The 13,735-nt window shown below is 49.2% G+C and overlaps 1 protein-coding gene across 2 annotated transcripts; it reads right to left on the reverse strand.

Moving 5' to 3' along the window:
* Window positions 1–1,515: 1,515 nt before the first annotated feature.
* On the reverse strand, window positions 1,516–13,561 carry GBGT1 (globoside alpha-1,3-N-acetylgalactosaminyltransferase 1 (FORS blood group)). 2 transcript variants are annotated; one of them, XM_063144490.1, is made up of 7 exons: window positions 13,469–13,561; window positions 8,313–8,384; window positions 6,397–6,459; window positions 4,857–4,907; window positions 4,730–4,765; window positions 3,617–3,751; window positions 1,516–2,632 (listed from the first exon to the last, which is right to left on the reverse strand). In XM_063144490.1, the coding sequence occupies exons 1-7, from the start codon at window positions 13,507–13,509 to the stop codon at window positions 1,948–1,950; spliced, it is 1,083 nt and encodes a 360-aa protein (XP_063000560.1). In that variant the 5' UTR covers window positions 13,510–13,561; the 3' UTR covers window positions 1,516–1,947. The 2 variants fall into 2 exon arrangements, with proteins under 2 accessions (XP_063000560.1, XP_063000562.1); XM_063144492.1 differs by lacking the exon at window positions 13,469–13,561 and adding an exon at window positions 12,816–13,199.
* Between the last annotated feature and the right edge of the window lie 174 nt (window positions 13,562–13,735).

The following is a 13,735-nucleotide window of genomic DNA, read 5'->3' on the forward strand; positions in this document are numbered from 1 at the left end:
GTAACACGACTATCTAAAGACCCTGGAATCCACGGGCTGAAATGACCGAGCTGGACCACTGCCCCCCAAGGTCTGAGACAGGGGTCTCTTCTAGGCTTGCTGCCATAGTTTTAACCAGAGATGTCCGCCGTTGCGGCCTTTTGCATGCAAAGCTCCATCGCTGAGCTGTGATCTCTCCGCAATTAATAGTCAGTGATTGTGCAGCAATCAGTCCAGCGCCTTTGTGCTAGGAACATCTGACGCTACTTTATACTGAGTCAGATGCTTGGTTGATCTTGCACAGAACTGTCGGCTCGCGCCTTGCCCAACTTGGTGCCCTGCAGACCCTTTGGACTTCACCTCCCATCATCCCCACCTGGCATCCTGAAGAACCACTGCCAGTTAATAGTCAGTACTGGGCTGACTGGGTATAAAACAAACTCTCTGTCCTCCTACAATTACATCAGAACATTTATCAGCCCGTGAGCCGGATTTCATTTCGGAAAAGCTTTGGGAGCCGCACTCCAGCTGTGGGCAGCACCAAAGGCGCACAAGAGGAAAGTCGCCCGTGCCCTAAAGCATCCTGGGAACTGTAGTTTGGCACTGAGAGTCCTATCACAGACCTACAATGCCCAAGGTTCCCTTGGGAAGAGGGTGTTGGTTGCAAAGTAGTCTAAGCCTGCAAGGCAGATATGCCCACAGACAGAATCTACTTGCATCTGCTTAAACTCGACCAGCTTCTCGGACCGTGGCGTAGAGTTATGTCATGTCACAAAACAAAAGCCAACAAATCCTGCAGCACCTTGTCCACCAGATGGAGCACCGCCACTGCCGGAACGTAGCTGGGAGTTCAAATCACGGTTTTGTTCTCACACGAGGGAGTTTTGCTACTCCGTTTAGAGAGGGCGGGCGCACGCTTAAAGAAATCACCACATGAATCCCAGGGTTTTCGTTGATCGGTCGAGTGAGGAAATATACAGATGGGTGAAAACAAAGCAGGTGTTTTGTTTTTTAATTTCCCCAATTAAGAGCAGATCTCCATGATCACAAGACAACTGCTGAGGCTTCAACCTGCCTCAGCCCTGTAGCTTACTCAGCTTCACGTGACGTCTGAATCTCTGTGTTCCCGAAGACAAGCTTTTTCTTAGAAAATAAAACCTAGCCGTCTCATGCATCCTAAACCCGCCACAGATGTTTCCTCCGCAATCCCGACGACGTCCCTGTAAAGCGGGCACATACCATTGTTTCCATATTGCAGGTGCGGTAATGGTGGCGGTGGCAGTGGCGAGAAAAACCGTCTGTTGGGGTCCGGTGAGATTTGAACCAGGGGCTTTCTGGCTCAGAGCCCTCACTCTTGAACAGCCACGACGCCAACGCATCAGCTCTCAGGAACCCCGTCGGATCAGTGCTAAGGATCTGTTAGATCAATGTTCTTTTCACCCAAGGACAAAATCCAAACAGCCCTTAAGCACGACTCCACCATTCCAGCGACAGAGGGTTCAAAAGCGCTTTATTGATTAGTAATCAAGGCCTGGCCTCTTCAAAGGGAGCAACCAGACCAAAGACATAGGGAATACGGTACAGTATTTGAGCTTGCAAGGGGCAGGGCCCTGTTGCAGCATTAACCAATCAGAACATAACACTGGGGCATAGCTAATTATGCTAAACAATTCTCTCTGTTCTGTAAACAATACCTTTGGCCTGACAGTAAGTTACAGAAAGTTAACTTTGACACAGGAGGACTGGAGCCGGAGCTCTTGTTAATATTAGATAAGACAGATGCAAGGATGCACTCAAGGAGATATTTTCGCATACAGGACATCATGACATTTTGCCTGCAATATGATGGCTACTTTACAGTTTCCCTTTTAAAAATGGAGAGACTTCTCTAACAGATCCGCGGTCCAAGCGCGGAGAATTGGATATCGACGCTTCCTCTCTCCTGCTAGGTATGGATCCAACCTGGGATTACTCCCTGATTTGCCTGTGATTCTTAACTATCGCTGACATCTTGATCAGCCTCACCTCAGGAGGGCTGGTTTTTGAACCGTCCCAGAGGTACTCCGGAGAGAGGACCTTCGAAGGTTTATGGGAAAGGAAGTGCCGATTGAGATGGCTCTCCTCTTGCCAGACCGCCATGATCTCGTTGGCCTTGTCGGCTAGGATGGTCATGTGGCATGCCCAGGTGAACACGTACACTCTCTTGACCAGGCCTCCAAAGGCCCCCCCGGCGTAGTAAAAGTCCCCCTCATCACTAGAGATGTAGGCCGCAGACTCCCTTCTCCTCTCGTACGGGAATTTCGTTCGAGGAGCTTTGTAGTAGCCCGGATGGAGGACCGCCACCATCTCCCCCAGGGTCTCCGGGCCCCACGGGTTGTGAAACAGCAAGTCGACGTCTAAGCAGAAGAGGTAGTCCACTTCTCGGTGGGCCGTCTCCGAGATATGCCTGTTGATGGCCTCCATCCGCCGCATGGAGATCTCTTGCCAGTGGGTGCGTTTTCTCATGAGGACCAGGGAGAGGGTCCGGCCGGGCTGCAGGTGCACCGCGGGGATGGCCTGAGGGTTGTCGGTGAAGATGTAGTAGTTCACACGGTAGCCCGTCATGAAGTAGCGTTCTGCCGATTCCAAGAAATGGCCCGCAAATTGGGTGTACCTGAAGAAACAAAAAATAACAAGGACAGTGTCAGGGGAACGGTCTAAGGGAGGGCTGCAGAGCCTCACCTGAGTTCCTAAGCCGGCCCTTTGGGTTTCTCCAGAAGGCTACACCCTTTCTCTGGCCCCTCCCCTTCCCCTCAACTTCCTGGCTTTGTGCAGGTTCATTTTCCGCAAATGAAAGGTTGTCACACAGAGGAGGGCCAGGATCTCTTCTCGATCATCCCAGAGTGCAGGACACAGAATAGTGGGCTCAAGTGACAGGAAGCCAGATTCTGGCTAGACTTCAGCTTCCTGACTGTTAGAGCAGTACGACAATGGAACCCATGACCTAGGGAGGTGGTGGGCTCTCCCACACTAGGGGCATTCAAGAGGCAGCTGGACAGCCATCTGTCAGGGATGCTTTAAGGTGGATTCCTGCATTGAGCGGGGGGTTGGACTCGATGGCCTTATAGGCCCCTTCCAACTCTACTATTCTAGGATTCTAGGATTCTGTGAGTGAAATGCTTCTCCTGAGCCTTAGTTACTGGCAGTAAGAGCTTGAAGCTAAAACATGCTGGCATTTTGGCCCCACCCCTTTTGCCTTCAGTCACGCCCAGCATTGGAATTTGGTCCCCTGAGAGCTTCTCCGAAACGGGATTCGTCTGGAAAGAGGTTCGACACCCCTGGGTCTAAGATATTTTGCTACCTTGGGCTAAAGACAAGATGGGGCCCTTCCACTCTCGGTTCCACCTACAGGAGTTGGCAGGGAAGGCAGTTGACTCTTGCCTCAATACTGGGGATGGGATAGCGTCCTCCACCCCAGCCTGTCCTCCAACCTCGTGCGCACTGCCTGCTCCAACAGTGAGCAGACTCCCTGTGTAGCGTTTTGAGGGGGCTGCCCGGGGAAGGAGGGTGGAGAAATCCACTTCCGCCAGCACAGTTGATCCAGCGAAAAACTGGATCTAACTCGTTGAATGTTTGTGTTTCCCCCACGCCTGCTCACTTCCCAACGGCGAACACCGTGACTCCAATAGTGAGGTTCAAAGGTTTGTAGACGTTGTCCAAGATTTCAGAGTCGAATGTTCCTTCCCAGACAATGGGGGCTAGCCATGGAGTCACTGTGAGCACATCAGAGCGCCTGGAGAAAGCGGACAAAATAAAGGAAAATAGGAAAAGTGAGAGTGTTGATCTGACTGATGTGGCATCACAACTGTGGTGGACATTTGCACAAGAGCCTTTAATCTATAAAATATAGCCACCTGTGGTATCTTACTCTGCTAAGTAGCTGGAACCACAATGTTATTTTGCCAGAAAAAAGGACAAGGTGTTTCAGTTAGCCAGGTAATCGGAGTATGCTGTTTCTTTCCAAAGGAAACCAATCTTGCAGGTATAAAGGGCTTCATGTCAGGGAGCTTTGTCACTCAGAAGAAATTGACAATGAGATTGTCAACTGTTAACAGCTGATGGTAAGAAAATCGTGGGAATCCTATGCATTTGTGAAGCATTGCCTAGTTCTAGGCTTTAGCAGAAACTGGATTCTGTTTAAAGCTTGGCTTTGCAATCATAAGGACTAGCAACTTAAAGAAGAATAACAAAAAGCAATAGATATCAGGGAGCCTTTCTCAAGCTGGGGCCCTCTGGATATGTTGTCCTGCATGACTCTTAACATTCCCAAGCCATATTCCTTTGTCTCGGTGGTGTCAAACTTCAAATCTGCCCCCCTCCAGGTCTCCCTAGGTGGCGCTGCCCTTTTCCCCAGGCTCCACTCCCTTTCCCAGTACCACTGATAATTTGGTCGTTTTCTAACTTTTGTAAAGTTTCCCCCTCAACATGCTAAAAGGTTGAAATGCCTTTCCTAACACTTTAGTTACTGTCAGAGCAATAAGCTAAAACATATGGGTATTTTGGCAGTTTGGCCGCACCCCTTTCTCCTCTGGCCCCGCCCACCAGTGGAATGCGGCCCCCAAGATGGAGTCCAGCCGTAAAGAGGTTCTGCATCCCCCCCCCCCAATAGCTCCACCAAGTATTTAAAAGGATCCATTCGGGCAAGTGTTTCAAGGCAGCCCCCACGTCTAAGCCCCTTGCAAATCTAGGCCTTCTTCCGCAGGGTACTCACGTCTGTTTCATGGCGTTTGGTTGTGGATAAAATAACCTGGGAAGAATAGGAAATAGTCATGTGATAGAACACGTCAAAAGAACCAGAAAAGGGGGAACGGGGATTCAAAGCCAGGGTTGGGACTTACTGTGGAAATAGCTCAGGTGTTTTTTCCTCTCTGTATTGCAGTTTCATAGCACTATCCAACAAGGGAGAGGAAAAAGGGAAATATTATTTGCAGATGTTGCTGGAAATGTATTATCATCATCATCATCATCATCCCGCCTTTTTCCCAATACTGGGACTCAAGACAGCCATTATTATTATTATTATTATTATACTTATTTATATCTTGCCTTTTCCCCAATACTGGGACTCAAGGTGCCCTTGAGAATATTTATTATTTCAATTTATATCCCACATATATACAAAATACCCTAGGCAGAATACAAAGTTAAAAACAATTTAAATAAGGTAAAAGAATTTTAAAAAGGTAAAACAACAAAACCATACAGCGTAAAAACATCACTGAATGGTCAGCAATAAGATTCTAAAAAGGGGACGGGACGCCCTGCCGTGATAATAGCTTTTCATGCCTGCTTAAAGACATTCAAAGAAGCCAGCAGGTACATTCCAGCCAGAAGGTTGTTCCACAGTTGAGGGGTGGCAAAGGAAAAGGCCCTCCGGCGTGCAGCTGCCCATTTCACATTCAGCAGTTCAAGCAGATGCCCCTCCGAGGAGCGTAAGTGGCAGGCTGGAACATAGGGGAGGAGGCGCTGGCTGAGATACCTTGGATCTAGACCATCTAGGGCTTTAAAGGTAAGAACCAGCACTTCATATTTTGCCCGCATATTTTGCTCCAGCTGAGAGCCCCCTCCCTCCTGCTACCAACTGTCTCTGCAGAGGCCACCAGTGAGGGAGGAAGCAGCAGCCAGGCACCTCTCCACCGTGCCTGGGTCCAGCTCCAGCTGAGAGCCCCCTCCCTCCTGCTGTCAACTGTCTCTGCAGAGGCCACCAGTGAGGGAGGAAGCAGCAGCCAGGCACCTCTCCATCGTGCCTGGGTCCAGCTCCAGCTGAGAGCCCCCTCCCTCCTGCTGTCACCTGTAACTGCTGAACTTTCCAACTAAGGTTGTAGTGCCTGAATTTGCTTTCCTTTTCCCCCTCCTCCTCCTCCCTGCCAATCCCCTTTCCTTTTGTGTCATGTCTTTTAGATCGTAAGCCTGTGGGCAGGGACTGTCAAGAAATACTTTTGTAAGCAGCCATGAGAGCCTTTTTTGGCTGAATGGCGGCATAAAAATCCTTAAATAAATAAATAAAATAAATTAAAAAAGCACTAATGTGCATTAACGCAAGTAGTACAAAATTCTGGTTTAAAAAAAGCGGCTAACACTCCCAGAAAGATATACACGATGGAGTTCAAAAAAAAAATCTGTAGCTGCCTATGCATCACTGATCTCCCTGTCCCCTCCCAAAGGTCACGAAAAATCATGATCACAGTGGGGAACATGGACGTGTGAGCTTTCCGAAATAATGCTTGTGAAACCCTTGAATGTTCAGGAGCTGTGGCAAATAGATGCCAAGTATGAATTAGTATTGCCCTATAGATTTGTCAGGGCCCCAGATAGTTCTAGTCTGATGACGAGTCTAAAAACTCCCCATCAACGGAGAAGCGGAAAAGCAATACTTACAAGACATCCGGGCAGGGGAGATAATATGGAAGGTAGACGGTTGGTCCTTTCCAAATCAAAGCCCTGTGAACAGGAAGAAGCCATTAACGGAGGCAGGAGGCTAGTGAAGGGCTTGAGAGATGGCGTCAGTGGTGCCGTCTCCAGGTTCTGGAGGGCACATGGGAAGACAACCTCAATGGGACCCCTCTGCCTATCAGCTGCTGCTTTCTCTTCATAGGCGTGTGTACAGGGTGTGCCTGGGCACACCCGAAGGTCTCCAGAGCCTCTGAAAAGTGTGTATTTCCCCCCCCCCGCCATGCTAATGGTGGGTGTCATAAGCATTGGGGGGGGGGATATGCAATTTCCGGAGGCTCCAGAAAGCGTGCTTTCCCACCCCGTCCACTGCTCCAACCAGGGCTCCGGGGACACCCTAATGAAATGTGCTGTGCATGCCTACGTTCCTCTTCCTGCTTGCTGGCCAGGCAGCGAAGCAATGAGCAAGCCGGCTTTGGCATCTTCTGCTCTTCCTTCGCACTTCCACTATTGTCTTGGCCAAAGTGAGAGGCAAGGAAACCTGCAAGGTGTCGGAAACTCTGGTCAGTGGCCCCCCTTGCCCTTGGGAAGGGCCCAACTATGCTGACCTTTGACCCTGGCCTTCAGTCAGTATGGGAGTATGAATGTTAACTTTTAAAAGGTCTTATGGGACCATCGCAGGCTTAGACTTCGGTATTGGGAGTGAGGGGAAGACTGTATCCCCCCAATCCTGGGTTAAAATGACAAGGGCCTCAGGCTCGCTGAAGGCAGGGCTGCAGCGGTCCACTTCCACTCCCCACCATAATTTGTGTACTGCGTGTGGGGGCCTTCTGTCATCGCCTCTCTTACTGGTAATAAGAGCTTTAAGCTAAAATAGGCTTTTAGTATTTTTGCCCGGCCCCTTTTGGCTCCACCCACCACTAGAGTTAGGGTGACCATATGAAAAGGAGGACAGGGCTCCTGTATCTTTAACAGTTGTATTGAAAAGGGAATTTCAGCAGGTGTCCTTTGTATATATGGGGAACCTGGTGGAATTTCCTCTTCATCACACCAGTTAAAGCTGCCCTCTTTTAAATCTGGTCACTCTAATATAGCTCCTGCAGCTTTAACTGTTGTGATGAAGAGGGGATTTCACCAGGTTCTCTATATATACAAATGACACCTGCTGAAATTTCCTTTTCTATGCAACTGTTAAAGATACAGGAGCCCTGTCCTCCTTTTCATATGGCCACCCTACTAGAGTGTGGCCCCCAAAAGCTTATCCAAAGTGGAATTTGGCCCTCAGGCTGAAAGAGACTCTCCAGCCCTGCTTTAGAGCAAGGTGGGTCCTCAAGGTCATAATAAGACATGATGAAGAGGATGATGAAGGAAAAGCTGCAGAGAACCAAGTAGGAAGGGGAAGTCTGGGTCCTTACACTCTTGTTCTAGAGGACAGAATGTTCTGGAAGGCTATATGAGTGGGCCTCATCTCAGGATGTCTGAGAAACCCACAATGGACTGAAGTAAATTCAGATTATTTAGGAATCTAATCTGTGGATTGCACAGCAGGCTGGCTTTTTCAGAGTGTTCCACGGATTTACAGACCATTTTTTGTTTTGTTCTTACTTTTTTGAGCGAGGGATTAGTGCTAATTTCGCATTAGCACTAATACGCATTAGCACGTTTGCGCAAGGGCACATCTGTGCTAATGTAAAGCAGCGTGAGTAAAATGGCATTCTGGTAAAAAATAAAATAAAAAAATCAATCCGATTCTGTCAATGACCGGACGACGAAAAAAAGGTGCTTGACAATCCATGAAACACAGATGGAATGTATTTACCAAAATCTGGAGTTCCCTAGACTCATCTACACACTCTAATGTGCACTGTGGTATTCCTCAATTATTCAGGGAAAGAGAGATTCACCAGATAAATACGAAAGAGGCGAGGATGAAGAGTCCGAGAAAGACAGGATTCATCAGTTTCATGTTGCCTGTTCTGGAAGAAAAAAAGATTTTAGCAAGGTATTCCCCCTTCCCCTGCCAAAAAAAAAAGGGGAAATAAAATAAAATAGGGACGTAGATTCACCAGGAATGCTATTCTCTCAGCATTTTAACAGTCTATAAATTTAATTTTAACTTTGCTGTTTTGAATTTGTATTTTAAATTTGTTTCTCTGCACTGCTGCTGATTTTATCCTGGTTGTGCTTTTATGTTCTATTTTATATCCTGTTTGTTTTATACTGAATGGTTTTAATTTTTGTGAACTGCCCAGGGAGCTTCGGTTATTGGGCGGTATAAAAATGCAATAAATAAATAAAATAAAGAGAAACTATGCGTGTTAAATAGGGTCAATTGGACTGAATTGTTTACTGTAGCCCAGTAAACTTTGGGGACATAGTGTCATGGCTAACCCTACTGCCCCTGTTTTGGGAGATGTTTCAGGTAATCAATCAGAATCCGATTCAGAACTAGAAGACGCAGCACCAGACACCAGCCAGCCTGTACCAGTGAAGGAGGAAGTTCTCACGGGCGATTCCACAGCTGGGAGTCAGCCCTCTCCAGAGCTTATCTCCTCAAGGACAAATCCTACACACACAGGGGGAAGTGAGCCTTCTTCCGGAGGTGAGCGTCCCGACAAGCTAGCTGATGCTAGGGTCCGCCGGAAGCTCAAACGCACGAGGCGGAAGGAAGGCATGAGAAAGTCAGTTCGATTACACCAGAACCTGCCTCCACACCAGGCGCTCTGAAGTTATTGGGCATTTGGGAAGTGGCTTCCTATTCTTCTTGAGCGGACAATTGCCTTGCTTAGTTTGCATAGTTTTGCCTGGGGGGACGTTTCCAAGAGGTTAGACTCCCTTCAGGTAGAAGAGACTTGTTGCTTAACAAAAGCTTTGTGGATTACTTAGCAAGCCTCGTCATTTCGGAGTTTTCTGAGAAACACGACACATAAAAACAGGAAAACTTTGGGGACATAGAAACAGGAAAACTTTGGGGACATAGAAACAGGAAAACTTTGGGGGTGTAGAGCCAGATAATTCAGTGTTGGTGATCTGTAGATTTAATAGAGTTAGAGAAATTTAAATGGGGTCAATTGGGCTGTATCCTTGCCCTTTCCTTCAGTCCCCGCAAAGAGGTTCCTTGAGGGAAATGTGCAATCCCCCACTCCCTGCGACTGCTTTTGGTTAAAGTGATATTTATTATGATGACGTGGGGAAAGAGACACACCTATTTATTTATTTATTTATTACATTTTTATACCGCCCAATAGCCAAAGCTCTCTGGGCAGTTCACAAAAATTAAAACCACAATAAACCAACCAACAGCTTAAAAGCACAATTACAAAATACAGTATAAAAAGCACAACCAGGATAAAACCACACAGCAAAATTGATATAAGATTAAAATACAGAGTTAAAACAGTAAGATTTAAATTTAAGTTAAAATTAAGTGTTAAAATACTGAGTGAATAAAAAGGTCTTCAGCTGGCGATGAAAGCAGTACAGTGTAGGCGCCAGGCGGACCTCTCTGGGGAGCTCATTCCACAACCGGGGTGTCACAGCGGAGAAAGCCCTTCTCCTAGTAGCCACCTGCCTCACTTCCTTTGGCAGGGGCTCACGGAGAAGGGCCCCTGTAGATGATCTTAAGGTCCGGGCAGGTACATATGGGAGGAGGCGTTCCTTCAAATAACCTGGCCCCTAACCGTTTAGGGCTTTAAATGTCAATACCAGCACTTTGAATCGGGCCTGGACCTGGACTGGCAGCCAATGAAGCTGGAAAAGGACTGGCGTAATGTGATCTCGCCGGCCAGTCCCTGTTAGTAAACGGGCTGCCCTGTTTTGTACCAGCTGAAGCTTCCGGACCGTTTTCAAAGGCAGCCCCACGTATAACGCATTGCAGTAATCCAAGCGAGAGGTTATCAGAGCATGGATAACTGTAGCTAGGCTATCACTGTCCAGATAAGGGCGCAGTTGGTATATCAGCCTAAGCTGATAAAAGGTGCTCTTTGCCACTGAGTTCACCTGTGCCTCAAGTGACAGTTCTGGATCCAAGAGCACCCCCAAACTACAGACCCAATCCTTTAGGGAGAGTGCAACCCCGTCCAGGACAGGGCAAACATCACCTCGCCAGACAGATGAACCACCCGCTAACAGTACCTCCGTCTTGTCTGGATTGAGTCTGTTTGTTAGCCCTCATCCAGTCCATTACCGTGCCCAGGCACTGGTTCAGAACAGTCACTGCCTCACCTGGGTTTGATGAAAAGGAAAGGTAGAGCTGGGTATCATCCGCATATTGATGACACCTCAGTCCACATCTCCGGATAACCTCCCCCAGCAGCTTCATGTATATGTTAAACAGCATAGGGGATAAAATAGAGCCCTGTGGAACCCCATGGCTTAGGTGCCACGGCACAGAGCAATAATCCCCCAGCAACACCTTCTGGAATCGGCCATCCAAGTAGGAGCGGAACCACTGCAACGCAGTACCTCCCACTCCCAGCTCAGACAACCTATCCAGAAGGATACCATGGTCGATGGTATTGAAGGCCGCTGAGAGGTCCAGGAGAACCAACAGGGTCGCACTCCCCCTGTCTCTCTCCCGGCAGAGGTCATCCCACAGGGCGACCAAGGCAGTTTCCGTTCCAAAACCAGGCCTGAAACCCGATTGAAATGGATCTAGATAATCCGTTTCATTCAAGAGTGCCTGGAGTTGTCCTGCAACCACCCGCTCAAGCACCTTGCCCAGGAAAGGGATATTAGCCACCGGCCTGTAGTTGTTAACGTCCTCCGGGTCCAGATTAGGCTTCTTCAGGAGTGGTCTAATTGCCGCCTCTTTTAAAGAGGCCGGCACCACTCCCTCTCTCAAGGAGGCATTTACAACCTCCTGGACCCAGCCGGCGATCCCCTCCTCACTTGATGTAATGAGCCACGAGGGGCAAGGGTCAAGCACACAGGTGGTCGACCGGACTTGGCCAAGCACCTTGTCCACATCCTCGGGCCTCACTAACTGAAACTCATCCAATAAAACTGAGCCGGACGGCTCTGAACGCCTCTACTAGTGGAGCTGCATTAAGTGTGGTGTCCAATTCATGACGTATCTGAGCGACTTTATCTTCAAAGTGCCGTGCAAACTCGTCACAGCGTGCTACCGAGGGTTCCACCATCTCTCGCCCTGGCCCAGAGTGTAACAGGCCACGAACCACTCGGAAAAGCTCCGCCGGACGACACTGAGAAGACGCAATGCTGGTGGAAAAGAACTGTCTCTTTGCCACCCTCACCGCCACAGAGTAGGCTCGATAGTGAGCTCTAACCCGTGTTCGATCAGACCCAGCACGAGTTTTCCTCCACCTGCGTTCTAGCCGTCTCCCCTCTTGCTTCATTGCCCTCAGCTCAGGTGTATACCAAGGAGCTGACCGGGCTCTGCTCAGAGGGAGAGGACGCTTGGGCGCGATCGTGTCAACCGCCCGAGTCATCTCTGCATTCCACAGAGCGACCTGGGCTTTGACAGGAGCACCGGCCATACCAGCAGGAAAATCCCCCAGAGCCCTCTGGAATCCATCGGAGTCCATTAGCCTCCGGGGGCGGACCATTTTAATAGGCCCCCCACCCTTGCAGAGGGGAAAGGCCGCCGAGAGTCTAAACCTCAGTAGGAAGTGATCCGACCATGACAAGGGGGTAGATGTTAGTTCCCCCACTTCCAGATCACCATCCTCCTGCCCAGTCGAGAAAACCAGATCAAGTGTGTGTCCTTTTACATGCGTTGGGCCAGTAACATGTTGAGACAGCCCCATGGTTGTCATGGCAGCCATGAAGTCCTGAGCCGCTCCGGATACAGCGGCCTCGGCATGGAAGTTGAGATCCCCCAGAACCACCATCCTGGGGGTCCTCAACACCAGGTCCGAGACAACCTCCGTCAGCTCAGGCAGGGAGACTGTGGGGCAGCGGGGTGGACGGTACACCAGCAGAATCCCTAATCTGTCTCAAGTACCCAACACACAGTACAAACACTCCAGACCAGCACTCGACTGAACAGGAAGCCTAGAGAGGGAGATTGTATTCCTATAGACCACGGCAACACCCCCTCCCCGGCCCTCGAGTCTGTGCTGGTGCTGCACCGAGTACCCAGGAGGGCAGAGCTGGGTGAGAGCAACCCCTCCCAGTTCACCCACCCAGGTCTCAGTGATACATACCAGGTCAGCCCCCTCATCCACAATCAGATCATGGATGAGAGAGATTTTGTTTTGGACTGACCTGGCATTCAGCAGCAGCAGCACCAGATCCGAGAGCAAGCTGATAAGGCTGCCAGGAACCATTTTTACCTTCAGCTCTACTCCCTGCTGCAATAGCTCTTCCTAAACCCACCTTTGCTCACTTTGCTTCTCTCTTCCTGGAGTCTTAAAAGTATGATTTAATCATGACCTAAATCTTACCTGCTTTCCAGAAGGTGGCGAACCATAAAGCGACCTTTTCAAAATGGAGCCCAGCCACATGCGCCTGGGTGCCACTGACCTCCTTTTCAGAGGATCCGGATTCCACGGAAGGAAAGTTCCGCCGATCACTCAGGCGCACTTGCTGTGAGACACGCTGTACTCTGGGCTGAGGGTTATGAGGCATAATACGTGTGCTTGACGAGAGATTCCAGGGCAAGAGATGGGAGTGAAACCAGACTCTTGCACAAGGACAGAAATCAGGTTGTGATCTGGCAGGGCTGCCCTTTGTGTGAAAAATTACGAGGAGCCCTGTGATCAGAGATCCAGGAAGGGGTCTGTATCGCGGAGAACATCAGCTGCATTGGTTTTTTTACAGCCTTTGGGCATCCGTTTCCTGGTACAAGCTGAAACTGCATGATCTCCAGTGTTGTTACAGCTTTGGCTGTTGTTCTATGTGATCTGGCCGTTGGCCCAGCTGCAGAAGCCAAGCCAAGCAGCCATTTTGGGTAGAGGCAACGGTGGAACGTTCCGCAATCTGAAAGAGCCGGGATCTCTCAGGGGAGGCTGTGGTGAAACTTTTAGACTGGACGCAGGCAAAGGACTCCTGTTGCGGGGGACTGGGCAACTTGCCAGAGAGGTAAATTCAAGCTTACCTGTCCATAGCCTGGGAGGGCCAGGATCTCTTCTCGGCCATCCCAGTGTTGAGGAAATGAGTAGGGGGGCTGTTTTATCTGTGTCCACTCTGTTTCGACATAAACCCCTTCTATTAGAAATTAAGTCTTCTGTAGCAATTTCATCAAAGCTGTAACTGAAAATATATTGCTCAACCCACAAGAAGTATTGACACATTAGTCACAGTGTGAGCCTCACGGCAAGAACAGGAAGAGTAGTAATCACAAAGGAACAGATGTTCCAAGATT

Source organism: Elgaria multicarinata, chromosome 19 (assembly GCF_023053635.1).
Source record: "Elgaria multicarinata webbii isolate HBS135686 ecotype San Diego chromosome 19, rElgMul1.1.pri, whole genome shotgun sequence".
NCBI lineage: Eukaryota > Metazoa > Chordata > Lepidosauria > Squamata > Anguidae > Elgaria > Elgaria multicarinata.

Coding starts and splice junctions, on each gene's coding strand:
- GBGT1 (XM_063144490.1), bottom strand. CDS start 13,509: ATGGCCGAGAAGAGATCCTGGCCCTCCCAGGCTATGGACAG. Junction 3,752..4,729: donor CCAAACGCCATGAAACAGAC/GTGAGTACCCTG, acceptor CGCTTTCTCCAG/GCGCTCTGATGTGCTCACAG. Junction 2,633..3,616: donor ACGGTGTTCGCCGTTGGGAA/GTGAGCAGGCGT, acceptor TTGTTTCTTCAG/GTACACCCAATTTGCGGGCC.